We start from the raw sequence: 27140 nt of genomic DNA, 5'->3' as shown, positions 1-27140 counted from the left end.
AAAAATAAAACCACATGTTTAAAGTACTACATACATATGTATATTGAATATAAAAGCATTTATTGATCTTTTGAGGTTGTAAACAAAAAGATTACACACTGGCTATGAATGTTATCATGTTTCACATTTAAATTCCGCAATACCATCACTTGCATCTTATAGATGCGAACGACGCTCTCCACTTGCAATAGGCATATCTGTTTCAGAAAGTCATTTCGAAAGTGCTTTTTGCAGATTTTCTGCTAACTTATCCATAAATTCGAATGTTTCCATGTAATCACTACGTTGCACTTTATTCATGCCCTTGATACAGATAGCCAAATCTTTGGTCATGCTGCCCGCCTCGATGGTATCCACGCACACCTTCTCCAGAGTTTCGGCAAATTGTTTCAGGCTTTCATTGTTGTCCAAATGTGCGCGATGTAATAAGCCTCTTGTCCAAGCAAAGATCGATGCAATGGGATTGGTTGAGGTTTCTTTGCCTTGTTGGTACATACGATAGTGACGTGTCACTGTACCATGTGCCGCCTCCGACTCGACTGTCTTACCATCTGGGCAAATTAATACCGATGTCATTAAACCGAGTGAGCCGAAACCTTGTGCAACTGAGTCGGATTGTACATCACCGTCGTAGTTCTTGCAGGCCCACACGAAACCTCCCTCTGATTTCATGCAATATGCAACCATATCGTCGATCAAACGATGTTCATACCATACACCTTGCGCTTCGAATTCCTTCTTGTACTCCTTGTCGTAGATTTCTTGGAAGATATCCTTAAAACGTCCATCGTACTTCTTCAAAATAGTATTTTTGGTGCTCAAGTATAGTGGGAGTTTTCGTGATAACGCGTACTTCATAGAAGCATGAGCGAAATCAATGATAGATTCGTCTGTATTGAACATACCCATGGCGACGCCAGAACCTTTGTATTGATATACTTCATGTGAAATGGCTTCACTGCCATCGCTTGGCTTGAAAGTGAGAGTTAATGTTCCAGGACCAGGGACTACAAAATCTGTGGCCTTGTATTGATCACCATGCGCGTGACGGCCAATCACAATAGGTTTCTCCCAACCAGAAACCAAACGTGGAATATTCTTACAGACGATAGCTTCACGGAAGACAGTGCCGCCGAGAATGTTACGTATGGTACCGTTGGGTGATTTCCACATTTTCTTCAGGTTGAACTCTTCCACACGTTTCTCGTCGGGAGTGATGGTGGCACACTTAATACCAACATTGTATTTCTTAATCGCTTCAGCGCAATCGATTGTGACTTGATCTTCAGTTTTGTCACGATGTTCCATGCCGAGATCGTAGGTATGCAACTCGATGTCTAGGAAAGGCAAAATTAATTTGTCCTTAATCGAAGACCAAATAATGCGTGTCATTTCATCACCGAGAATATCCACAACGGGACCAGCGCGAATTTTAGTGGCCATCTGAAATATGAAAAATACAATTGATTATAGTTTCTGCATCGAAGAAAACAATTTAGAATCATTCCATATTGGCATCCGATATGAAATATAATACCTCATACAAGAATATAGCTCAAAAAACCACAGTAAATTAGCTCTTTGCAAACTTGTTGTGTAAGTATAAAAATCAAATAAAATCAAAGTGTATTCAACAAAATGAACCAAGTAATTGACAAACCTTTGTTTGACAACAAAATAGTAAACAATTCATGTATTTATTTACATTAACCCGTCTTTTTTATCTTGAACAATTTAATATACATATATTGATAAAATTTTTTGCAATTTGTCAGTTGGAGCACAAAACATTGGTAAATTGCTTCCATGCGTTGTTTTGCACAAGCAGAAAGTATTCGGCATTTTCTTTTATTTATTTAAAAAATATTTTTGTTTTGGTTTGAAATTTGTTTAACAAACTTGTTGTGTAAGTATAAAAATCAAATAAAATCAAAGTGTATTCAACAAAATGAACCAAGTAATTGACAAACCTTTGTTTGACAATAAAATAGTAAACAATTCATGTATTTATTTACATTAACCCGTCTTTTTTATCTTGAACAATTTAATATACATATATTGATAAAATTTTTTGCAATTTGTCAGTTGGAGCACAAAACATTGGTAAATTGCTTCCATGAGTTGTTTTGCACAAGCAGAAAGTATTCGGCATTTTCTTTTATTTATTTAAAAAATATTTTTGTTTTGGTTTGAAATTTGTTTACTTTTGAATTTCAAAATTTGAATAAATGTTAGGGTTAAATCAATGGCAACATACATTTCAAAATCGTGTAAAGAAAAATTAAATGTCATATACTTAGTTCACTTTGTTGAATACACTTTGGTCGCAATATAATATTCATATTAGGAGGCGCTGACATATTAATAACCTTCATACAAATTCATATAATTTATTGAAATTAACGAAACGGAAAATAGTGTTGCAGAATCAAAGTATGATTGTAATTATTGTACAAAAAACTATTATGATTAAATAAATTAAAGAATACACATAATCCTCAAAAAATCAACTAACTTATTTTTTTTTCAATTCGCTCATAATTTTATAAAGAATATGACCTTAATTTGGTTCCTATAATATGCTGTGTTTAATATTCAAAAGTATCTTTGTATGAAGCTGGCCGGTTAAAATTGTTTACTATTTCACAATTGTATGCGCATAAACCTACATACATACATATATATTCAGATTTTTTTTTTTACATACAATTAGTATTAAATAATAATTCTATTTCGTGATCATAATATTATTATGACCCATACTGATACTATTTGTTTCTTTTTTAGTTTTTCATTGAAAACTTGCCTTACCCCAGCGTTGTTCATCATGGCAGCGGTGAAAGCTCGCAGAAATGTTGGAGTGTACGAACGAGCGTAGCGTAAAGAATGCATTTTGGTTGAATATTTAGAAATATATGTAGCTTTTGTGCCGAATACTAATTTATATTATTCCAATTATTTGTCCTTTATTTTATTGAATCAAATGTTTTTTTTTATTCAATTGACAGAAAAATTACAAAACATTTAACGGAAAATTGTAATGTTCTTAACATGGACTTTTTACACAATGAATTAGTAATACGAGAATTATTATTGTTCGCTCTTTGTAAGTGGCTATTGAAGCATTATGCAATGGGCTGAGTGCTTCAGATGGTCACTGTTTGTTTTTATTCTTACTAGACGGGAACTGATAAGCCCGTTATGACAGTGTATGCTTGTGCGTGACTACGGTTCAACAGTTCGATGTAATCAAATGTATGTTGTATGTTTGTTTGTATGTGCATGCGATAAGTCGATGGTACCAAGACATGATGACAAAAGGCTCCCTGCCCTTCTATCTAATATACTTTTTAACAAAACACTGATGATCAGGCCAAAGAACAAATGCGAGGGCCCCAATACCGCGCACAAAGTTGGGCCTAACTTTTTTAAGCACTCAAATACTGCACTGTTAACATATATTTTAAACTGATAAGAAATATAGAAATGTAAATACATAAATTTGTTTATATTCAATAACAGCTCTATATTACCTAAGCCCAATCGTAAAAGTATATGTTAGTATATACACTTTATTGTTCTAATAATCTTACATTAGGGTTTAAGTATTCTGTATTTCATTATTATCGATTCAAAAATCATTTGAAGATATGTATGTATATTGAAAATTTTTATTCTAATTCTAGTTGCAAACTTTTCTGATTAGTCTGCATTCAGTTAGGGATTTCTAGTTGGAAACTATTATTTTCCGTGACTATATAGTTATAGTTGGTATATGATGTTGGCTTGATGCGAGAAAATAAAGTTTAAACCGATTTAAGACTTTAATTTAAAAAGTGTACCAAAATAATATTTTCATTTACTTAAATTAGTTCAATTAGCATTTCAAGTACTCAATTGTTGACTCCAAAGTATCTTATTAGCATACATGCCACTGTGAACACACTTATTCACACACAAACATATTCTATCTACATACAGACATTTGTACATATATACAAATATATTGGTACAAAGTTCTTGTTGGAACAAGGCAACAGCATAAAACAAGCATTAAGTGGTTTGATTATTTTCCCTTTATCAAAGATTGGTTTCGCAAAAAAAATATCACAAAATCACACCACAACACCTCTTAAGTACATTAAATTTATGAGATAGCGAGCACTATCACACCACTTGCCGGCTATTATATGCGATTTACTATATATACTGATTACGTTCCAACCTCACATTATCTTCTCTGACTTGTCATTCTGCTACAATTGAGAACTAGTCCAACACACACATACATTTCAATGTGAAAATGAACTGCAGTGTTGTCGCTAGATCGCAAAATCTTGCACTAACGAAAATACCGAAAGTGAATTATAGTTTTTGAGGATTTCATTGCTGCAAGTGCACGTCTGTTGATGTGCCTATCATTAACTGATAACAACTATTTGTTCTGCACCTGATATTATAAAATTAAATAAATTTGTACATTATTAATGTGTTTTCTTCGCTATTTGTACTGTTATAGAACTAAATTATATAGTCATTATTATACTTTTTAGGTTTCTTTGTTGTCAAGGAAGAACCAAAGGCTTTATCTTATATATTTACTAGTTGTGGTTTATTTTTATTATATGCTAAAATCTTACAAAACATATTTGTTTAAAAATGTAACACTTTTGCTATATTTATCAGAAAATGGAAACTCTGGATGGTGATTCTAAGCATAAGAAATCCACAATGTGGAAGGTATTGGGTATTCAAAGTATATATTAAAAATTAGATATCAGTTATTTAAAACTTAGTGATAATTTAAACTATTTTAATTTAATCAATAATAAATTGTTTTTGTATATCAAATAATACAACAACTAAAATGAAAGAGAAATATTAATTTCAATGGATTTCGATTGGAAAAAAATGAGAATGCTACAACTGTACATACATATGTATATGTATGTATAATGCATGTGTCAAATTTATTATTTTTATTATTTGCAAGTTTATTTAAATATGAAATCTTCATCTTATCAGTGATTGTCGCATATTCACAGGAAGTGTCTGCAATGACTGAGCAATTAAACTGTTTGATTTGAAAAAATCAAAGCGTGTGGATTGTTTCATAACATTTGCGATTAATGATTAGTGACGAATCGTTTATAGAAATGACGAGAGAAACCGTTATGCTTTTTAATATTTAACTTTGTATGTACATATGTACATATAAGACTGCAATATAGTATATATGTATATGTATATACAATATTATCAGGCCTCCGGGGGCTTGACGGTAATATTATATGCTGCTGGAAAATTGCATGGAATATGTTTCATTAATACATTGCATATACATACATTTTGGATTTGGATCAAAATAAGTGAATATAATTTAATGAAAATCTTTTACTTCTTTGTCCAAAACTCTTTTCGCTCTGGTTACCTTAACATCTCCTGATGTCTTAATAAGTGGGAGAGTAAGTTTTCTTTCCGAGAGAATTTGTGGATGCTAAATTTCATTTGATATTGTGATAACTTGTTTGGTAGAGAGCACCATTGTATTTATTTGGTATAAATTTGTGATAATACAAATGTACCGGTATATTTTATATTTAAAATGCATTATGCAAATTTCGCACTTTGAAACAAATAAATTTCTAGAAATGAGGGTGTGTACGAATAGAAAGCAACAAACAAAATAATAAATGCATTAAGTTAAAAATTCGGGTGTTTTAAATTTTATTTTTATTTACTAAAAAGCGAAAATTTTAAATATGCTAATTCCTGTTTTTTTTTGAAGCACCTTGAGTCCCTTAACTTAAGAGTGAAACTTGTTAAACTCGAATGGAATGTCTACATATATGGAGACAATGCGTCTTTATATCTATATGTATGTATGTACATATTTGCATACATCGTACTATGTACAAATGTATTAATGCATGCATTAAGTTTCGAGAGACGTGGCAGTTGAACATTGATCCCACCTGCCAGCGCAGTAACAAATACTCCTAGGGTCAAAAATCAAGCCTATGAATTTCAAATTGATTAAATTGTTAAGAAACTCTTAAAATTGCATTGAGGTCAAAACTGCATATAATATGTTCGCGTGTGTGTGTTTTTATGTAATTATATTTATGTACAAGTGTATTTTTCGCATTTCTATGCATATGTATGTACGTAATTAGGGCCGGCCCACAACGCCTCCTTCTTCTATTGCACTATTCCAATAAGATAAGCATGCATGTATGTGTGTGCGTATATAAATATGTAAATGTATAAGTGTTTACTTTTCTATGCGCAAATAATGAATTAGCAAATAATATTTCGATATAAACTGACGATAAAACACTCTTGCACACGCCAATTAGATACATACCTATATTAGATAATGTCAACACTCACCTTGCTTTATTTACTTTGGTTTAATCTAATAAGCGAAATCACTAGGATATTTTTGTGTTGGTTAACTCTGTGGACACCGGCTGAAATATATCTGTTTGCACTGTTTGTCAATATGGCAAAGCTCTCAAACTGACTCAACCACTCGCGACAATTGATATAAAAACACTGAACAACTGCAAATTGTACTCAAATTCTAAACTGCGTGCTGGGTAGAAATCAGCCGATGCCTGAAGAAAATGAAAAACACAAACAAAAACCTGAATGGATTGAGAACTGAAAGCAACAAAACTAACAATGTCTGTGATAAAATTGTCTACACACAATTGTCCCGTATATGTTCATGTACGGATGCACGTATGTACGTCAGGGTTGTATTTGGAAAGTACGAAAGCTTGAGCTTTTTGCAAGATTTTAAGAAAAAACTCAATGTTCTCTAATGTTCCCAAAACTTTGTATTCCTCGAAATTATTGAAAATAAGATTAACAATAATAAATTCTATTTAGACGATTATGTTGGTTTCGTTTACTGGTTTAGGTAGGCTAACTTCCATTATTTTTAAATTGAACGGATTTAGTAAATCTATACCTTGCAGTGGTACTCAAAAGGTTAAATATTTCCATTGTTTAACAACTTCCAGTGGCTGCAAAACTGAACACAAGTAGAGAGGGACTATGTGCGATTGCAACTGAAAAAATTATAATTTTTAGGAATTAAAAGGATGAAAAATTATTTTTCGAGGTGTCTGTTTTATTTTTTTTAAATAAAACATTATTCGTATAAATAAGACGTTTCTTTTTAGGCGTAATGGTGAAGCATCTGCTCATTTATAGTACCAAATTAGTTAAAACAAAAATATATTTTTGCTAGATCAAATACAGTAGTTGTAATCGTCCAATTTCTTTCCAAAAAATTGGACTGTATGACCCCCAATTTCGATTAGTTTTATATGTTCTAAACAACAACAACAATGAATAATTCTAGTAAACTCTGCGCAACAAATAGTGAGAATATAATCATTACACATTTCTGAAATAAACAATAGAACTTCAAACCATTAAATAATCCAAACAAATAGCAAAATACGTTTTTGTTATGAATATTAAAAAAGCATTATATTAAGCTGGATGTTCTTAATTTATATACAAACGAATGTATTCAGCAAATAATGTAACATTAAGACCATTAAATGCTAAATTATATGAGGAGCCTAAAATTATGCAATGCAATTTTCTTCTGTGGGCCGCTTGCATTTTAATGAAATCTGTAACAGTGTGGGTGCATGCAGGCGAATGATTCTCAGTAGAAGCAAAGAATGTATAATAATTGTTCCCAATTCCCTGATGCTGTGGTGTACTTTTTTCTTTCGAAGTGACGAGTTTTCGATGTTCCCTTATATTTTAGCACACAAAAAGTTGCGAGTTAACATTTGCTCCTTCTTATTATTATACATTCTTTGGTAGAAGTATTCACAGAAAATAAAGCAGAATAACAAGTATTAACAGAAATAAAGCAATTATTTTGATTTTTTTATAAAAATGAGACCTGTCCTGTAGTCCTGAGCCTGAGCACTTTTAATTACATATTATTTAATTGAGAGGACTTTTAGCAGGTCAACACTGTCGGTCAAAGAGATATGCACTACGAACTGATATGTTAGACCGATGATTTTACTCCTTTTTCAGTAAAGTGCATTCATTTGATAAGCATGCCCTTAAGAATTCCGCTTCCATGTTGAAAAAAAATTCTCAAGTTGTACAGTTGTCTATTGAGTGCTTCAGTAACCTAACTTTGTTCTTTGATCGATTGTTAATTGGTTTAGTTTGAGGTTATATCCTCTCAATAAAAGTTTAGTTTGGCGGAGGACAGAAGTACGAGTATACATCCAGTATTTTCCCGTTCTTCTTTCTGAATTTTACATTTATGCTATAGGCTCCATCTGCGAAGAAGGGTTCTGGTCCCAGTAGTCAAGTGGCCTGGACTTTTCCATGCATACATGAAGCAATAGCAATTCGATCTCGTAAAATGAGATAAGTATATTATAGCCTAGACAGACGGCAGAGTTAACTCCGATTAACTGCGCTTTTAATCAGTTGCAAATATGTAGGTGACAGACGGCAGAAAAGCATATGAAAAGAACATCTGAAAATATTTTCAGTTTGGTAAAATAAAATTGGATAAAAAGCAAATATTACAGTTGTTAGCCGCAGAATTAGTACAAATTTACTAATTACAGCTGCCAGTATTGCACATTTTCATTTACAATGGGTCAAAAGCGACCATGTTTAACAATGTTGCCAATGAATGTGCCACCAACTCCGACTAACTGTCTAAAACTTTGAGGATTAAAAGAGAGTTAGCAAACGTTATTAGCGTTTTCTCAAAGCAAATTGCTGCGTGGTTTACTAAAAAGAAATCCGTTTTTATACTCTCGCAACAAAAGTTGCTAAAGAGAGTATTATAGTTTTGTCCACATAACGGTTGTTTGTAAGTCCTAAAACTAAACGAGTTAGATATAGGGTTATATATACCAAAGTGATCAGGGTGACGAATAAAGTTCAAATCCGGATGTCTGTCTGTCTGAAGATGGGCGGAATCGGACCACTGCCACGCCCACAAAATGGCGATAAGCAAAAACACATAAAGAGCTATAACTAAGCCATAAATAAAGTTATGAAAATAAAATTTGGAACATAGGATCGCATTAGGAAGGGGCACATTTGAATGTAATTTTTTTGGAAAAGTGGGCGTGACCCCGCCTCCAAATATGTTTTTTGTATATATCTTGCAAACCAATAAAGCTATATAAACCAAACTTTCTGCAGTCGTTTATTTTAGCCGTTTCCTTATACAGTCCAAAAATTAAAGAAATCGGATAATAACCACGCCCACCTCCCATACAAAGGTTAGGTTGAAAATGACTAAAAGTGCGTTAACTCACTAACGAGAAACGTCAGAAACACAAAATTTCACAGAAATGATAGCAGAAGGAAGCAGCACTCAGATCTTTTTACAAAATGGAAAATGGGCGTGGCATCGCCCACTTATGGGTCAAAAACCATATCTTAGGAACTACTCGACAGATTTCAATGAAATTCGGTATATAATATTTTATTGACACCCTGATGATATGTGTGGAAAATGGATGAAATCGGTTCACAACCACGACTACATTCCTTATAACCCAATTTTGAATTCCATCTTATTCCTTCACTTTATAATGTAAACATAAGGAACCAATGAAGATAGCGGAATAAAACTTTACACAAATAGCGCATATCATCTCTGGCTTCACTTGTGAAAAAAATGTCGAAAACGAACTATAACGATTCAAGGCCCCCAGATATCGAATATGTTGAACTCAGTGCCTAAGGGTAAATTTTAACCGAAAATATGGGTAAATCTCTCAGATAATTTAATGTAATTCAGATGAAAATGTTTTCTACTAAAAGTGTGTCTCTGTTCCAAAAATTATTAAAATCGGTTCATAACATATCCTAGCTCCCTTATACCCAATTAGGTCGACAAAAATCCTCTTAGCTATATCCTCCGCGCGGGTGTCGACTGGGCAATGGGTGGCGCTGTTTGCACTGTCGTGGACTCAAGCTGCCACTTGGTTGGCTAAGGCATGACAGTGGTGGCAGGCGTCATCCAGCGAAGGCTGGCATAATTCTCCATTTATTTCCCTGAGGTGGACTGCTTTTAACGCTTCCCCGGAGGGGGATGGATGGGGGAAGATGTCGGCCATTGCTATTGAGGTGCTTGGCGGTAGGTATAAAACGCTAGGGGTAGAGGACCCCGAACTCAAAAAACTCACAATGGAGAGCGAAATAAAGGATGAGAAGCGGGCTGGGATATCAGCCCAAACGTCGGTGGGAGATGAGGCTGCTACCACCGGCGGGCACAGCGAGAGCTGTGTCGCCAGCGGCCACACCTCCACTGCAACGGGAGCAGGTTGCAGTGGTTGTAGTACTACTGCCAAACCAACTTTACAGCGCACTGGTGCCACAGTCCTCGAAGACTCGGACCAAGAAAGCGCTGTAAGCATCAACGCGGAAAAGGGAGAAGAGCTTCTTCGTTCTCCTGAGCTGTCGACCGTGGGTACCAACTCTGGTAACAAGAGAGGGCCCCGGAAGAAGCCTAACAAAGAGGGGATGAAAGCTAATGCCAGATACAAGGCGGCGGTCGGAATATGTAACCGACTCGAGGGCAAGTCCAACCTGAAGGAAGATGAGGTGCAACGGTTGGCTTGGGCCAGGGAGGAGGTGAAGACCGGCCGTGCTCATTTCGCAACACGGAACTGGTGCAATGCCTCGGATCCAGCATTTGCTAATCGGATTGAGGAGCAAATAGCTGAAAAGAGGCAGCGTTCGACGGAAAGCGAACCAAAGGCACCAGCGAAAAAGAGGAAGTGCAAAGACGCTGCTGAAAAGCAGCAAGTCAGGCACTTGGATGAAAGACCAACGACATCAAAAGCAGCGGCGGCGGCCAGTGAGATTGCGAAACGACATCTGATCGTGGCGCTCATTGACCGTAGTAACCCGCTGGGGCAGATGTCACAGGAGCGGTGGAAAATAGTGGAAATGAAGCTATTGGAAGCCCATTGGAATTCAGACCCATAAGCTTAACTTCCTTCCTCTTGAAAACGCTAGAGAAAATACTAGATGCACATATCAGAGATGCAGCGCCTCCCGGCAGTTTGTCTAAAGCGCAACATGCTTACACAAAAGGCAGATCCGTAGAGACTGCACTCCATTCGCTGGTACTCAGCATCGAAAAAGCCTTGGAATATAAGGAATATGCCCTCGGAGCTTTCCTGGACATCTCTGGAGCTTTTAACAACGTGTCAACGGAAGCCATTCTGAACAGTATCGAGTCAATAGGCGTTGAGATTGCAATACAACGGTGGGTCAAAAGCCTCTTGACTTCAAGAAGGATAATAGCAGAATGGAATGATGCCAGAATGACCAAGGAGGTCCGCAGAGGTACCCCACAAGGTGGGGTGCTATCTCCGCTCCTATGGACATTAGTCCTGAATAAACTATTAAGGAAGTTGGACAGCAAAGCCCCTAAGATAGTAGCATATGCGGACGACATTGCCATCTTAATAACGGGCAAGTGTCTACACACTATTAGCAATATCATGACAACCACTCTCAGTACTGTACTGAACTGGGCAACTCACGCAGGCTTGGGGTTGAATGCGGAGAAAACTGACTTGCTTGTTTTTACGAGGAAGTACAAAATTCCCTCATGCAGACACCCCTCGCTAAATGGGATAGAACTCCCTCTCAAGGACTGTACCAAGTACCTGGGGGTAGTCTTGGACAGCAAACTGCTGTGGAAGTACAATGTAGAGGAGAGAGTAAGAAAGGCCAGCAATGCCTTATATGCGTGCAAGCAAATGCTGGGTACAACCTGGGGGCTTTCTCCCTCTCTTATGCACTGGTGCTACACAGCAGTGGTTAGACCGATTCTGCTCTACGGTGCTCTAGTGTGGTGGACAGGCGCACGGAAATCAACGTATCGAAAGCCATTGGAAAGGGTTCAGCGGCTTGCGGCTATTTGCATAACGGGAGCACTAAGAACCACCCCAACGGCGGCTCTTGAAATAATACTAAACTTGCCGCCTATAGATTTCTTCGCTGAAAACAGCGCGGCAAAATCGGCGGGGCGTCTTATGGCAGCAGGAGAATTTAAGTATAGAACCTTTGGGCATAGCTCAGTGGGTAATGGCAGTTTGGCGGACACCGACTACCTGACCCCATCTTTCAAATGGGAAAGAAGGTTCAAAGTGAACCTAGAAAGAGATGGCTGGCGTAAGGGCATAGCACCCTCACGCAGAAATTTAAACATATTTACGGATGGCTCGAAAATTGAGCACGGAGTAGGCGCGGGGATATACTGCCCAGAGTTAGGTATAAGGCAACCATTCAAACTACCGGACCACTGCAGTATATTTCAAGCGGAGGTGTTTGCAATTGGAAAAGCCGCTGAGCTATCCTTAAGCGCACCAACAAGATATTCTAAAGTAAACATATACGTAGACAGTCAGGCGGCAATCAAGGCAATATCATCCTTCAGCATATCAAACGCGCCGGGATGCAAAACTGCAAAAGTTATGTGCAAGGCGGTAGATAAGAAGTACACGAAATTTCTATTGGCGCTCGATAGAAGCAAATGTAGGAATATGATCGGCATACTCACTGGTCATTGTCTTGTGGCGGCGTACGCCTATAAGATGGGGCTGATAGATCGTGAAGGCTGCAGGAAATGTCAAGAGCAAGGCACCAGAGAAACAATGGAGCACCTCCTCTGTGAATGTCCTGCATTATCAAGACAACGGCTGCAACATTTGGGGGCTGCACAGTACGATAACTGGAGGAGATTTCGTTGGTAAAGCCACAAAGCCTTTTGAAATTCGCAACAAGCCCTGGCATCCTAAAGGATGACTACTCCTCATTAACCAAGTGACGACACTCCATCTGGTTTCACAAAGTACCAAAACTGGTCTATGTGTGGCGTTGTAGCCTGCCAGAGTAACCTAACCTAACCTATACCTAATTAAAGGTTTTTCAAAAATACGGTGGGTTTTATTCCGCATATATGTATTGGTTAATATGTGATATATCTTAGCAAAATTAAGTGAGCGTATAGTATTGAATATAGTGTACCTTGCTGGTGAAAATGAATGAAATTGGTTCAGGAATTAAATCAGTCCTCATATACTATATATGACGATTTTCGTTATTCTATTAAACTTTATGCCGAATTTATTGGTTAATTTGTATGTTATCTTAATAAAATTTCTTCAATAAATTGCGAGAGTATAAAATGTTCGGTTGCACCCGAACTTAGCCTTTCCTTACTTGTTTTATTTGTATCAAGCAAGAATTGGCGGTCATAAAGATTTGTCTATATGTTTGATGGGCTTGGCAGAGAAAAATTAATTTTGAGCTACTCCCCTACTGACAAACTTAATTCGAACCGGCTGAAGGAAACAATTGCCCAGCAGCGGCCAATTTGGGACAATAAAAGAAGATTTGTGTTTCATCAGGACAACGACTGGCCTCACATATTTATAGTCACTCGGTAGAAACTTCGGAAGATTGTTTGGGAGGTTCTTTATAATAGTACAGACCAGCACCAAGTTAGTATTACCTGTTCCCGTCTGCGGCGAATGATATTGAAACTTTTAAAATAGACTCTCCCAGTTTTTTTACCTATAGCAAAGAGGGCTTCTATAAGAGTGGCTATAAGTCATTATCTTCAAAATCTCAATAAGTTGTTGAACAAAACGGTTTATATTTCCGCTAAATTAAAGCTTCATTTTAATATAAAAATAATGAATTTCTTTATATTAGACTTAATTTTATGGAATTATTGGTTCGGTCAAATATTAATAAAACTGTGTTTTATAACCGAACATTTTATACTTTCGCAATTTATTGAAGAAATTTTAACATACAAATTAACCCATAAATTCGGAATAAATTTTAATAGAAAAATAAAATCGTTCTTTATAGTATATGAGGGCTGAGGTAATTCCTGAACCGATTTCATTTATTTTCACCAGCAAGGTACACTATATCCAAGACTATACGCTCACTTAATTTTGCTAAATATATCTCACATATTTACCAATACATATATGCGGAATAAAGCCGCATTATATGTATAATTAGATATATGGAGATGTTATGACCCGATTTTAATAATTTTTGGAACAGAGACACACTATTAAAAGAAAACAATTTCCTCTGAATTACATTAAATTATCTGAGAGATTTACCAATATTTTCGGTTAAAATTTATCCTTAGGCGCTGAGTTCAACATGTTCGATATCTGGGGCCTTGAAAAGTTGTAGTCCGTTTTCGATAATTTTTTCACAAGTGAAGCCAAAGTTTTATTCCGTTAACTTCATTGGTTCCTTACATTATAAAATGAAGGAATAAGATGGAATTCAAAATTGAGTTATAAGGAAAGTAGTCGTGGTTGTGAACCGATTTCGCCCACCCGTGTTATCAGTGTGTCAAGAAAATATTATATACCGAATTTCATTCGAATCGGTCGAGTAGTTCCTGTGGTATGGTTTTTGACTCATAAGTGGGCGATGCTACGCCCATTTTCCATTTTGTAAAAAAATCTGAGTGCAGCTTCCTTCTGCTATTTCTTCTGCAAAATTTAGTGTTTCTGACTTTTTTCATTAGTGAGTTAATCCACTTTTAGTAATTTTCAACCTAACCTTTGTATGGGAGGTGGAGGTGGTTATTATCCGATTTCAACTATTTTCATGGTGTGTACGTAAGCGCACCGACTGCAGAAAGTTTGGTTTATATAGCTTTATTGGTTTGCGAGTTAAATACAAATAACCGATTTGTGGGCGGGGCCACCCCATTTCCCCAAAAAAATTACATCCAAATATGCCCCTTCCTAGTGCGATCCTTTATTCCAAATTTAATTTTTTTTTTAGTTATGACACTTTATGTGTTTTCGGCGTTCGCCATTTTGTGGGCGTGGCGCATAAGCAAACCTCTCACGGTCACAAGGAGTATTTGTGTTTCGTCAAGATATCTTAATTTTTACTCAAGTTACAGCTTGCACAGACGGACAGACGGACAGACGGACGGACGGACAGACATGATGTTGAATTTGTTGGCCGATACTGGCCGATTAATCGGTCGGACTTAATGTATACGCATATTAAACTCTATGAAGTCAACCAAAGGGACGGAGAACAAATTGACCGAAGATGTATTTCGTTATATTTATCAAAATGAGCACAGTTTTTCATTGCTATATAAAATTGTAGCAATTCATTAGCTGTGTGAAGCATTAAGCATTGTCTGTTCTTAATTCAGTGTCCTTTAATTGTGGCTTGACATTTATAAATATCAATAAATTCCAAGAACCCATCTGTAGTTCTCAAAGCTTTCTTTTACCTTTCACTTTCCATGCTATCATTAATTATACATATAGATACATATCATTATACGACGATGATACATTATGCATTTACAAAGCCAATAAATGTTGCATAATTTTCAATGCAACGTAGAAATGTTGTAACTTTATTGCGCATTGAATATTGCTTACAAATATTTGTAGGTATGTATGTTCATACATATAACATGCTTTTGACATTGTATGGCCTGTCTAGAGTAACAATTTCATTTAAATTCTATGCAGCCGATGCGTCGCTATTTTCACCATTTATGTAATTACCCATTATACAAGCACGACTGCATTAATCGTCGAATGTAATACAGTATAATGTTGCACACATATTCATAGCTAAGCAAATAAAGAAATTTCGAATTTAATAAAAAGTGCATGCATACATACATACATATAGACATATGTAGACAAATGAATATAGATATTGAGGAAATAATAGCCATGCCAAACCGAAGATGTTTCATCCAACTGGCAAGCGAATGCATAGCCCTCTGCCATAAAATCAGTAGGCAGTAGCGCATGCGCATAGATACATAATATGTAAGTACATATAGATAAGTGATTAACTTGAGCAGTGCGTATGAATTGGCGGAGCGTTGACATATTGCGAGTAATTCACAATTTTCCCACGTACAATACTTTACACTATCTGTATCACACATTGAAGCATGAGTACAGAGGTGTACTAAATATAAGCAGTGGTTTAGGAAGGTCAGAAGAAACAGTGAGTTCGAATCTTCCCACAATCGAAAAAATTCCTTATTTTAGATGGAGAAATAATTCCATAAATAAATCCATTTAGTAAAAAAACGTTCATGTTAACCTAAAGAAATTTCTACCCTTGGTCTTATTTCAACTAGTGACACTTTATAGCAAAATTACACATAATTGCAAGATGTTAGTAAAGATATTTTCATAGATAGAATCATTCGAAGCACATAAATATGTTTATTTTTGATTGAACATGTCTCCTTGTCGGTTAAGAAGGACATTTTTATTTAAAAATTCCGAAATCTCAGCCGTTGGCACATTATCTCTCATGACGGTTCCAAAAAAAGCTCTTGCCGTGGATTGACATGTGAACCAATAATTCGTTATATTGGCTATTGGCTGAGCCAATTTTGATCAAATTTTCGCCATATATTGGCTAAAAAAATAGTTGTAATGAAAATGAAAAAAATCTTTTCATTAACTAGATAATGTTATTCAAAGATATGTTTAAAATTTGAACAAAATCGCGTCATAATTTTTCGAGATATGGTGTCCACCGACTTAAAAAATTTAGTTTTGAGATAAACGCGTTTAAAGTTTTACATTCAAAGTTTGAATTTCAAACTGACATGGCCTGATGGGCGGAACTTCCAAAAAGTATATCTCTTAGAATATTACTCGGATTGATTCGATATTTTTTGGATAACATTTTAAACATATTGCAGTATTTAATGAGACAATTTTTTTTTTCAAATTTTGATATTTTGAAACACACCAACCCCTTAACAAATTAATTGTTAAACAATTGAATTAAAATTTTTAGAAATATATTCATTAATGCTGCATTGTTTTTGCACAACACAGTCCACTTAGTTCTGTGCGCACGCACGCGCTATGGTATCCATGCGTGTAAGCTTTTTTGGCATAACAACAAAACGTACAACGCTAATAATAGAAAAATAGGAAAATAGGAAAAAAGTAAAAGTATTTGTATGTTTTTATTTATTATGCGTTTGCGAGAGTTTTTATTTCATTTTTATTTCCTCAACACGCATTACAATTCACCGGTGACAGTTTTGCCTTTTAATTGCATTTTGTTTTTATTTTTTTGTTATTTGGCGCCACGATCCGCACTGGTTTTTCGAAATGTCAATGAACGTGAAATTTTGGACATTATGTAGCCGAATGCACAGTGTTGCATTTAAATTATACGATTTGGTAATCGAGAGTACTTTATAAAACCGAGATTAATGTGAATACAAGCTTATTATTTGCATAAGCAAATTGCTGGAGTTTTGAAGAGAGAGAGAGAAACATGTTACAACGACAAATCTACAGATTCCGGACTGAAGTTGAAGCTAATAAAGATGTACTACTATATATGAATGTGTGTATTACTACGGAAGGAAGTGAAAATAAAGCCGCTAAGATTTAATAACTGAGAAAATTACTCAGTCTAAAATTAAAGACACAATAAAAAGTTTTTGCATGAAGGCAACAACAGTTTAGGCTGGACTGGAGTTAATTATATCTTTCTTTGTTTTATTCATATAACACTGCCTGGTTGGCAACCCCGAATGACATTTGGAGGCACTGAATCTTATAACTCCTGGATATCTCTTATCGTTTAACATATGTACATATACTCGGTGGTTTGTGTAATGGAACTTCTTGCTTTCATCTCACTACTACTTGGTTCATCTCGTTCCATTTACAGAGTCTAAGAACTCTAGACACTGTTCAATTGGTAAGCTCTATATGTGAAGAGGTTAAAAACCATGTGAATTATATAGGGTCGTAGCGCTTCGTCAATAATTGAGGGTATCTCGATCCATACGTGGGATTTTTTGGCCGCATAAAGCAACAGTGTCCACACATACTCAACTTTTAAAGAGTTTTCGCTCTGGCCGAAGCAAGTTTCAGCAGACAATGCAGATAACACAATGTTGATGAAACCACAACTTTCGCTTTCGTATTACTATTTCTATTCAGTTTCTTCCCAGCGCAGCTACTAAATGTTTTCCAATTAGAATTTTAATGTCTCTTCCGCCGAATAATGCCATTATATTCAAAAAGTCAAAAGTGACTCTGTCGGAAACCCCTAAGAGTGCTACAGCTATAGGTTGTTTATTTTCCACGACGATTTCTCGTTGTCTACTTTTACTGCTCCATTTCATTTATGTATTTTTTCATTGTGGTTTTTTTATTATGCAAATAAACTTTTAGTTTCGTTGAAACACAAAGCGGTCAAAAGAAAAGATTTAATTCCTTTGGGCGGCGACCAAAAGAAATGCCCGATTTATACAAAAGATATCTAGCAGAAGGTGATGACTAAAAAGCTGAATGAATAGAAGCGTACAGTAGAACCAGTTGTAGATATATATCTAGTATGTACATATTTGCATTAAAAAGAAAGAAAGAAAGAAATGAAGAAATTATTTGCGAAAGGAAAGGTCGTACGAATAGTTTATATGCGAGAAGGTGAATAATTAACGGTGAAATGACATAAAGAGAAGCGTATACCAGTTATTGTTTGTTAATACTATATATGTATACTTAAAAATGTAGAAATGTAAACAACAATCATAACTATAAAGTTTATAATCCTATAACAACAACAAAAACAATATAGTAATGTTTAGGAGTATTAACCGTAACAAAAAATGCGCGAAAACACGATTTCAAACTTCATATATTGTCATCTCATAAAACTATCTCCGAGCTGAAACGGTGGCCAAAGCGAAGAGAAACTTGTATTATGAAAACCACTACAGATATAACAAAACCAAAAATTGCTTAGAAATTTGAAAGTGCTAGCGTTTATTGACACTTAACAGACGGCACAAAAAACCAAAAGCGAAGGCTTGGATAGCAGTTACTCTTTTCAATATGGGTGTGATGGAGGCCGCAGTAATGAGCGTTGTAATACATACATATAATGCGCCCCCACGCATTTACTTGGCAACAGAATACGATGAGAATACTGTATTTGGTGCTAAGCAGTCTTAAATATTTGCATCAGGTCAAGGCAAGTTTGTTGATGACGCTAGAGAGTTCCCAAGCGGAAGCAACATTTTTGACACGTTATTTTCTCACATAAATTAGTGTTTTTTTTTAGTTTCTACGACTGGACGACAATGTTATAATAAATTTAGGAAAGATGTAGGAAGAAAGCATTAATATTTTAAGTATTATTGCTTACTAGGGGGCCACCAATTTGTTAGTTCTAACTAGGTACCGCACTACGCTCAAATTTAAGAGCGAATTACTATCTTGTGATAGCTTGTTTAGTCAAAATTGTATATAAAAAAAAACACTCGTAGATCTCCATAACTCGAACTTTTGAATGGGCAAAAGAAGTCAAATTTCATACAAATTTCCTTCAATAAATTGAGCTTTTCGACCAGGGCATAATAAAAAATATAAAATTTTACTATTGAGGCAGAATTTAAAGGAGCCTCTCTATTTTGTAAGGAGGCGAACAAAAAATATGATATTACACTTATGGATTGTATAAATCATATAACAAAGGCATGGGATATAGACGCCAAGAGCCAAACCATAACAAAATGCAACAATCAAACTTACAGAATTTATATTTTAAGGTTATATATGTACATAAAACTTTGGGCGAAGTAAATAAATAAAACTGTGTAAAAATCTATATTTGCTTTGTGAATTCAGCTTTGTGAATAATTGTAAGTTTTAATGAAAATTCTACAACTCGAAGTCACTCTAACTCGAAGTTTTTTTGTGGATTATGGTGATTCGAGTTAGAAAAGTTCTACTGTATTTTCAAGAGTTTTGCAAATGTTTTTCAATAGAAGGTATTCGAATCTCTTAAATGTTTATCAAAGTGTAACATTTTGAGGAAATCCAAAATTAATTTTGTTGTCTCATTTATAGATCAAGAATTCATCTGTGAACCAAGTAAGCGTAATTCGCACCCAAAACACTTTCGAATCGATAGAGATTCGCTTCGTCGCGTGTCATTGATTACTGTTATAACTATATTTTACATACATATGTATGAATAAATGTGCATCATGTAGTAAAGCTGAAGGCAAACGATTGAGGAATTCGCGAAGACATACTTAACCTATTTTTTAAATATCTGCTGCTCTTATTTTGTTTCCGATCTTCCGTTCGCTTATCAATTCAAGTGGCTTTAATCAACTGTGTAACAAGTGAAAACTATTTCGACATTATTGCTTGGCATAAATTTGGTTCTTTTGTTCAATCAACAATCGATTTGCATAAATTGGTTTGCATACAAGCGAATACACTTCCGTTGTGTCTGATACAAATTGCAAAGAAATCGATAAAAATAGTTTAGGCGATTAAGCGTCTTTTTATATTAATAGAGTATTTTTGTACAGTTTGCATTTTTAATATAAGTGGAGTGGAATATTTATTGTTATTATAAATAAAAAATATCTAACTTTCTGTTATAACTGACTTTATCACTTCAGATAATTAAAAGAAAACAGATATTGTTAACATCAACAAATAAGTTCAATCAAGACTGCGGCCCCAACTTTGTAAGACGGCGGTCAGATAAGTACTTACAGCCCTATTCTGTACACTTTACAAATTCAACAAATTTCTAATTTGTAAAAAATTGAAATTTATCAAGCATTTCGTATTCTGTGTCTAAAATAAAAAGCTTTTTTCTTTCTAAGTTGTTAAGAAGTAAAATGCTCTTGACAAATAAAATATCTAGTTGTGGAGATATTTTACTTTTGTCGTTATTACAAATACATAGAGGAAACATACTAAACTATACAAAGAGGAAACATATGAACATGTTGATGGCTCGCGGTATTGAGCCGTTTTTATATTAAGAAGTTTATTTTTCCCTTTTTTATATAAAATATTAAGATAATGAGGGTAACTTTGAGGACATTGTTTTCTCTGTATTACATACGATTACAGCTGCAGCTTTTTGCCAATAATGAACAAAGATTTCGAAGTCCCCAAAAAACTTTTCTGAAGCTAAAAATAACTACCAACTAAATCAAAATTGCATTCCAAATAGTTTTAAATCTATACTAATATTATAAAGAGGAAAGGTTTGTTTTTTTGTTTGTTTGTCTCGAATAGGCTCCGAAACTACTGAACCGATTTGAAAAATTCTTTCACCGTTGGAAAGCTATACTATCCCTGAGTGACATAGGCTATATTTAGTTTAAAAAAATAATAGGGTTCCTTACCAAAACTCCGATAATGTAAAAAAAAAAATACCAAAAAACTTTCTTTAATCGCGAATGCTGCGAAAACGATTAAAGATATAACAAAGTGATGTACTACAATTTTGTAGAACTTATCATTATCTACAAAAAACGTCGTGACATCATATCTCTAACTATTATAGTTTTGTCACAATAAGCGATTTTATATAAAAAATTAATTAAAATGCCACTACTTGAAAAGGCTCTTTATTTGTACCTTAGTATTAATCCTTATCGAAATAAATGATTTATTATTTAAGATCGCTTCAAAACCTTTATATAACTTTTTGAATTATAAGATTCTGACATTTCATTCAAAAGATATCACGAGTTAACAATTTTGAAAAGCCGCTCGGCGGTTAACTATGCGTTGTAGAGTTGTAGGCGTCACTCGGGCACGAAGGTACGGGAGGGGAGTTAAGATCATTCGCGCGGTCGGATCCCTACTGAATGGCCGTGTGCGGAATTAAAAAAAAAAATTGTCGTTTGATAATAATATAATATAAAAATGAATTGCTGTTCGTTTGTGCCGCAAAAAAAGGAGAACGGCCAAACCGATCTGGCTAATTTTAGTCTTGAAATATTCGTGGAAGGCCAGAAAAAGATTAGAACAAAGAAAGTAAATATAGAAAAATTGCGCGGAAGATTGCAATAACAGAACTTTATATGAGTTGACAGCAAAATAAAAAAAAAATAGAAAACAAAAAAATAATAATATTTTGAAGGTAGTCATTGTTGCTTTGTTAAAATATTTTTGTTATTGTTCAATTGTATAAGGTTGTGTCGATAGCTCAAAACAATTTTTAACAAATAAGGAAAGGCTAAGTTCGGGTCCAACCGAACATTTTATACTCTCGCAATTTATTGATGTAATTTTATTAAGATATCACACAATTTGACCTATATATTCGGCATAAAGTCCAATAGAAAATCATCATATATAGTAACGGGTGATTTTTTTGAGGTTAGGATTTTCATGCATTAGTATTTGACAGATCACGTGGGATTTCAGACATGGTGTCAAAGAGAAAGATGCTCAGTATGCTTTGACATTTCATCATGAATAGACTTACTAACGAGCAACGCTTGCAAATCATTGAATTTTATTACCAAAATCAGTGTTCGGTTCGAAATGTGTTTATCGACAAATTTTGTTCAGCGATGAGGCTCATTTCTGGTTGAATGGCTACGTAAATAAGCAAAATTGCCGCATTTGGGGTGAAGAGCAACCAGAAGCCGTTCAAGAACTGCCCATGCATCCCGAAAAATGCACTGTTTGGTGTGGTTTGTACGCTGGTGGAATCATTGGACCGTATTTTTTCAAAGATGCTGTTGGACGCAACGTTACGGTGAATGGCGATCGCTATCGTTCGATGCTAACAAACTTTTTGTTGCCAAAAATGGAAGAACTGAACTTGGTTGACATGTGGTTTCAACAAGATGGCGCTACATGCCACACAGCTCGCGATTCTATGGCCATTTTGAGGGAAAACTTCGGAGAACAATTCATCTCAAGAAATGGACCCGTAAGTTGGCCACCAAGATCATGCGATTTAACGCCTTTAGACTATTTTTTGTGGGGCTACGTCAAGTCTAAAGTCTACAGAAATAAGCCAGCAACTATTCCAGCTTTGGAAGACAACATTTCCGAAGAAATTCGGGCTATTCCGGCCGAAATGCTCGAAAAAGTTGCCCAAAATTGGACTTTCCGAATGGACCACCTAAGACGCAGCCGCGGTCAACATTTAAATGAAATTATCTTCAAAAAGTAAATGTCATGAACCAATCTAACGTTTCAAATAAAGAACCGATGAGATTTTGCAAATTTTATGCGTTTTTTTTTTTTAAAAAGTTATCAAGCTCTTAAAAAATCACCCTTTATATGAGGGCTGATGTAATTCCAGAACCAATTTCACTCATTTTCACCACCAAGGTTAACGGGTATAGGGGCAACTTGACACCTGTTAGTAGGCAAACAAACGGTACATTCGGCCTTGAAATTACTCCTAAATTGCAAATGAACGGCGAAATCGTCAAAAATAGCGCTTTAACGAAATTTTTCCAAATATTCAAGAAGTCGCTGTAGGTACTGCACAGGACTTTAAAAGATCTTGATTGTCGATGAATGTTTTTGGTGGAGCCAGGATTCTGTTAGCAGGTGATTTACGCCAGACTCTTCCAATTATTCCTAGATCAACTGTTACTGACGGGCTAATCGCATGCCTAAAATCATTTAATTTGTGGCGACACATAAAGAATCGCCAATTAAAAACTAACATATGAGTGTTTTTGCAACAATAACAAATTGCGATTGTAGAAGCAGTTGGCAGTTGACACCTCGATGGATTAATAGCATTTCCAACAGATTTCTTTCACTTCATTGACTCGAAAGAGAAGTTTTCCTGACATGAAACCTCAATATGATAACCATAAATGACTGATTGAATGACCTATATTGGTGGTAAAAAAAATATATATCGATGATCTTAATGCGACAATTTAGAATTTCGGTCCAAGAGAGTTGACACAGCTACAAACCAGGATGACGTAGTCAATTATCCCAAACTATATAAAATTGCCTGTACTATCAGCATTCACTTTGCAATTAAAAGTAGTGTGAGTTGTCATCATGCTGGGTAAAGTAAATCAACCTCGAGTAATCCTTATCGTCGCCGAAGCCAAGATTGGACCAACTTAATTTAATGTATACCTTAGCCTGCTAGTATATTATAAAGGACATATGTACATATGTATATGTATTATATTATATAGTATTCTGTGGCTTTGCGGGGGAGCAAAAGATTAGGGGGGATATGGGATGGAAAAGCGAATAGCCTCTGTCATCCGATTATTATTAACCTCATTTACGCGTGACACTCCCTGTTTGGTTAGTGAGGCTAACGAGGCTCTGGCGACCGAGTAAAGGCGGTATAACCTTATCATCTATATAGAGTAAATGGGGTTGTAAAACCAAACCAAATACTTTGCATCAGGTCCGGGACGCTTCAGTCGATATCTCGACATCAGAACCGGATAGATAGGCTGATAACCGGTCAATCGTAAACCAAACTTATAAATGAAGCTACAATGAAGAAGGCTCGGTTAAAACAAACACTCATACAAATAATGACTTTATGCATGAAAAATAGGGCCAGATTCGGAGCATGGAATATTCGCGCACTCTCAGAGACTTCACGTCTATATCAAGAGCAAATGATTTATTCTGAAATTGAAGTTAAATTACTAACTATTTTGCAACAAAAATTGAAATGAATGTGAAAACGTACTTTATAGAATAATTCAAATAAATTTTTCAATTCAATTCCATATAATTGGACAGAAATCAGCTGTTTCTGTTTATATTATTTTGTTTCCCACACGTGTGGGGAAAAGCCATGATTCAATTATAAAAGGTTTGGTAAGTAGTGACAGCTAAGATTTGACACTGCGTTACAAAAGGTTGTATTTGCGAAGGAATTAAAAAAAGGGAAAAATTAATTAGCTTTTTTTGTGAACGTAGTAAAAAATATATTCCAAGTAGTATTAAATATACTACTATTCTCGAACCAAAATTAATAATTAGCATGAAAATGTGCCCTGTTTTCTCTAATAATGGTTTGAATTTTTAATTTTTATGTAGGTGAGTGCTGTCTAGTGCAGAGAGTTAATATCTATTTAATATTAGTAGTCATAAAGAATAGAATATTTAAAGTTTTTCTCCATGAAACAAACATTTAATTTTATTTTCGGAAATTGGTATTAAAATTATATAATAATTGATCAGACACCTACTAACAAATTAGTCTGGCAGAATTTGACCCACACATTTTGATTGCGTTTCAAGTGAAGCGCTAGAAAGATTCTAACAATGGATACATAACGTTGATTGATTACATGATCATTCAACGAGAGAGTTACAAAAAGAGAGTTGAAGATGTAGTCTCAAATTCCTTCTGTGGAAAATAAAACAATGGTAAAAACATAGAAGTACTCTAGATTCATTGTGCGACTGCTCTGAAGAATTCTAAGAAAAATCTCAAAATGTATTATTCAGATGTTATATATTTATCCAATACTTTTATCTTTGATCAAATATTTAGTATGAATATTTCTACTAGACTTGACAGTGTTAATTTCGGGAATGTATACGAAACCTATGAAATAAATCCTTAGACACCTGAAAATCGCTTGGTTCTCACATGTACATATGTCTAAATATTACAGTTCCGCTTCAAGGAGAAGGAACATTATGATCAGTAAAATACTATAAGGGTGATTGATTACATAACTTTTTATTGGGAGAATTGCAAAAGACAATGGAAGAACTAGAGTTCGAAAAATATTCCTGATTTCTTTATGCGAGAAACAAGCAAAACAGCGAAGTACACTGAACGCTTTTTATTTAAAATTAGAATTAAACAGTTGTTACGTAACAAAAATTGAAGATAACTGGACTTCTTTTAACTCTTTTGTTCTTCCAATCGTGGCAGTCAAGTTAATCTTCTTATATCTCTACTTGTTACTTTCTGTTTTGAACTCTCTTTTGAGACGAAATATCGGTATCCAATCCCGAAACCAATCTGCGCCTTTTTGGCAATCGACTGTTTTGGTTTTTCTTTAATCGTCTTAATCGCAATACCCAGATACAATAAAAAACGCGATTAATTATCTTCTCGATATACATAACTACATATGTATATAAACGAAACGGTTATGATAGTTTTTATATTCAAAATAAAATTGAATCGAACAATTTCTTTGAATTTTGATAATATAAAATTCAAATGTCAATAAAAAAATCGAGAAAAACATATAAAATGAAACAATATTGTCTACCCCTTGCGTTGATAAATATCTGCTACTATTTTCATCTTTTTGAACAATTTTCTGGATAAATTTCGAAAAAAACATTATTGTTTAGCTAACGCGGAAGGGTTGTCAAAAAAGAGTGAGAAAGCTGTTTACTTACCAAATCTTTTATAATTGAATCATGGGGAAAAGCTATGCGTACTCAAGCTTTTTATTTTATCAAAATTGTCACAGAATACCAAAAAATTTCTTACTTGATAAAAATTTGAAAAAAATTTCAATTTTTTTGTTATTTTGTCAAGTGCGCAGAATAGGGCTGTTAGTCTCAGTACTTACTAATACATGGCCCCGGTATCGGAAGAGACATTTATTTTATTGTAGTATATTTTCGTATTCGTGAAGTTTTAACACAAGTGGAAGCGACCATTATAGAAAAATGTATTGAAATATTGAGAATGAAAACACTGTGGCTGCGGTGGATGGCGGTTTTAGTCATTCTGGTGCAGCAAGCACTATTCGTAGAAGTTTCTGCGTCATTTCGCGACCTACGACGATATATGGTTCCAGTGGAATACACTTGAGGCAAAAAAAACTGTCGATATAATGGTGTTCACTCGGTTCTAAAGAAGGCAAAGATTGTCCTATCCGTTGGGATAATATAGTTAATATGCGCTATTCTTTCATCCAATATTTTAACTTATGAACTATCTGGATGGGTGACTGCGGATATTCTAACTTATTTCCGTAATTTCTATATAAATATAGTTTATAAATTAATGGCCTTTTCCGTTGTCGTCAGTAGGTTTTTCTGATGACAAAATTTGCGAAAATTTCCACACTATCAGAGAGTTCTAAATAAATCCACTATGGAGTCTTGAGCTGTAGGTATTATAACTTCTATGTATATTTTGTGAATGTGTGCTCACATTATTCCGGTATTCACTATAATCCATTGAAATTTGTATTTACTTTTTCAATTGTTTTATATTTAAAATGTATCAAACACAACAACACATAATTCAAAGATTATTATTTTATT

General features: G+C 34.8%; 1 protein-coding gene across 3 annotated transcripts; it reads right to left on the bottom strand.

Moving 5' to 3' along the window:
• Positions 1-17: 17 nt before the first annotated feature.
• On the bottom strand, positions 18-27140 carry LOC105214908 (isocitrate dehydrogenase [NADP] cytoplasmic). 3 transcript variants are annotated; one of them, XM_029042049.2, is made up of 2 exons: positions 27028-27140; positions 18-1443 (listed from the first exon to the last, which is right to left on the bottom strand). In XM_029042049.2, the coding sequence occupies exons 1-2, from the start codon at positions 27052-27054 to the stop codon at positions 211-213; spliced, it is 1260 nt and encodes a 419-aa protein (XP_028897882.2). In that variant the 5' UTR covers positions 27055-27140; the 3' UTR covers positions 18-210. The 3 variants fall into 3 exon arrangements, with proteins under 3 accessions (XP_028897882.2, XP_011186913.1, XP_011186912.1); XM_011188611.3 differs by lacking the exon at positions 27028-27140 and adding an exon at positions 6394-6664; XM_011188610.3 differs by lacking the exon at positions 27028-27140 and adding an exon at positions 2812-3068.

The sequence above is a fragment of the Zeugodacus cucurbitae genome, chromosome 4, assembly GCF_028554725.1.
Source record: "Zeugodacus cucurbitae isolate PBARC_wt_2022May chromosome 4, idZeuCucr1.2, whole genome shotgun sequence".
Taxonomy (NCBI): domain Eukaryota; kingdom Metazoa; phylum Arthropoda; class Insecta; order Diptera; family Tephritidae; genus Zeugodacus; species Zeugodacus cucurbitae.
This window is presented reverse-complemented; position numbering and strand designations above follow the sequence as displayed.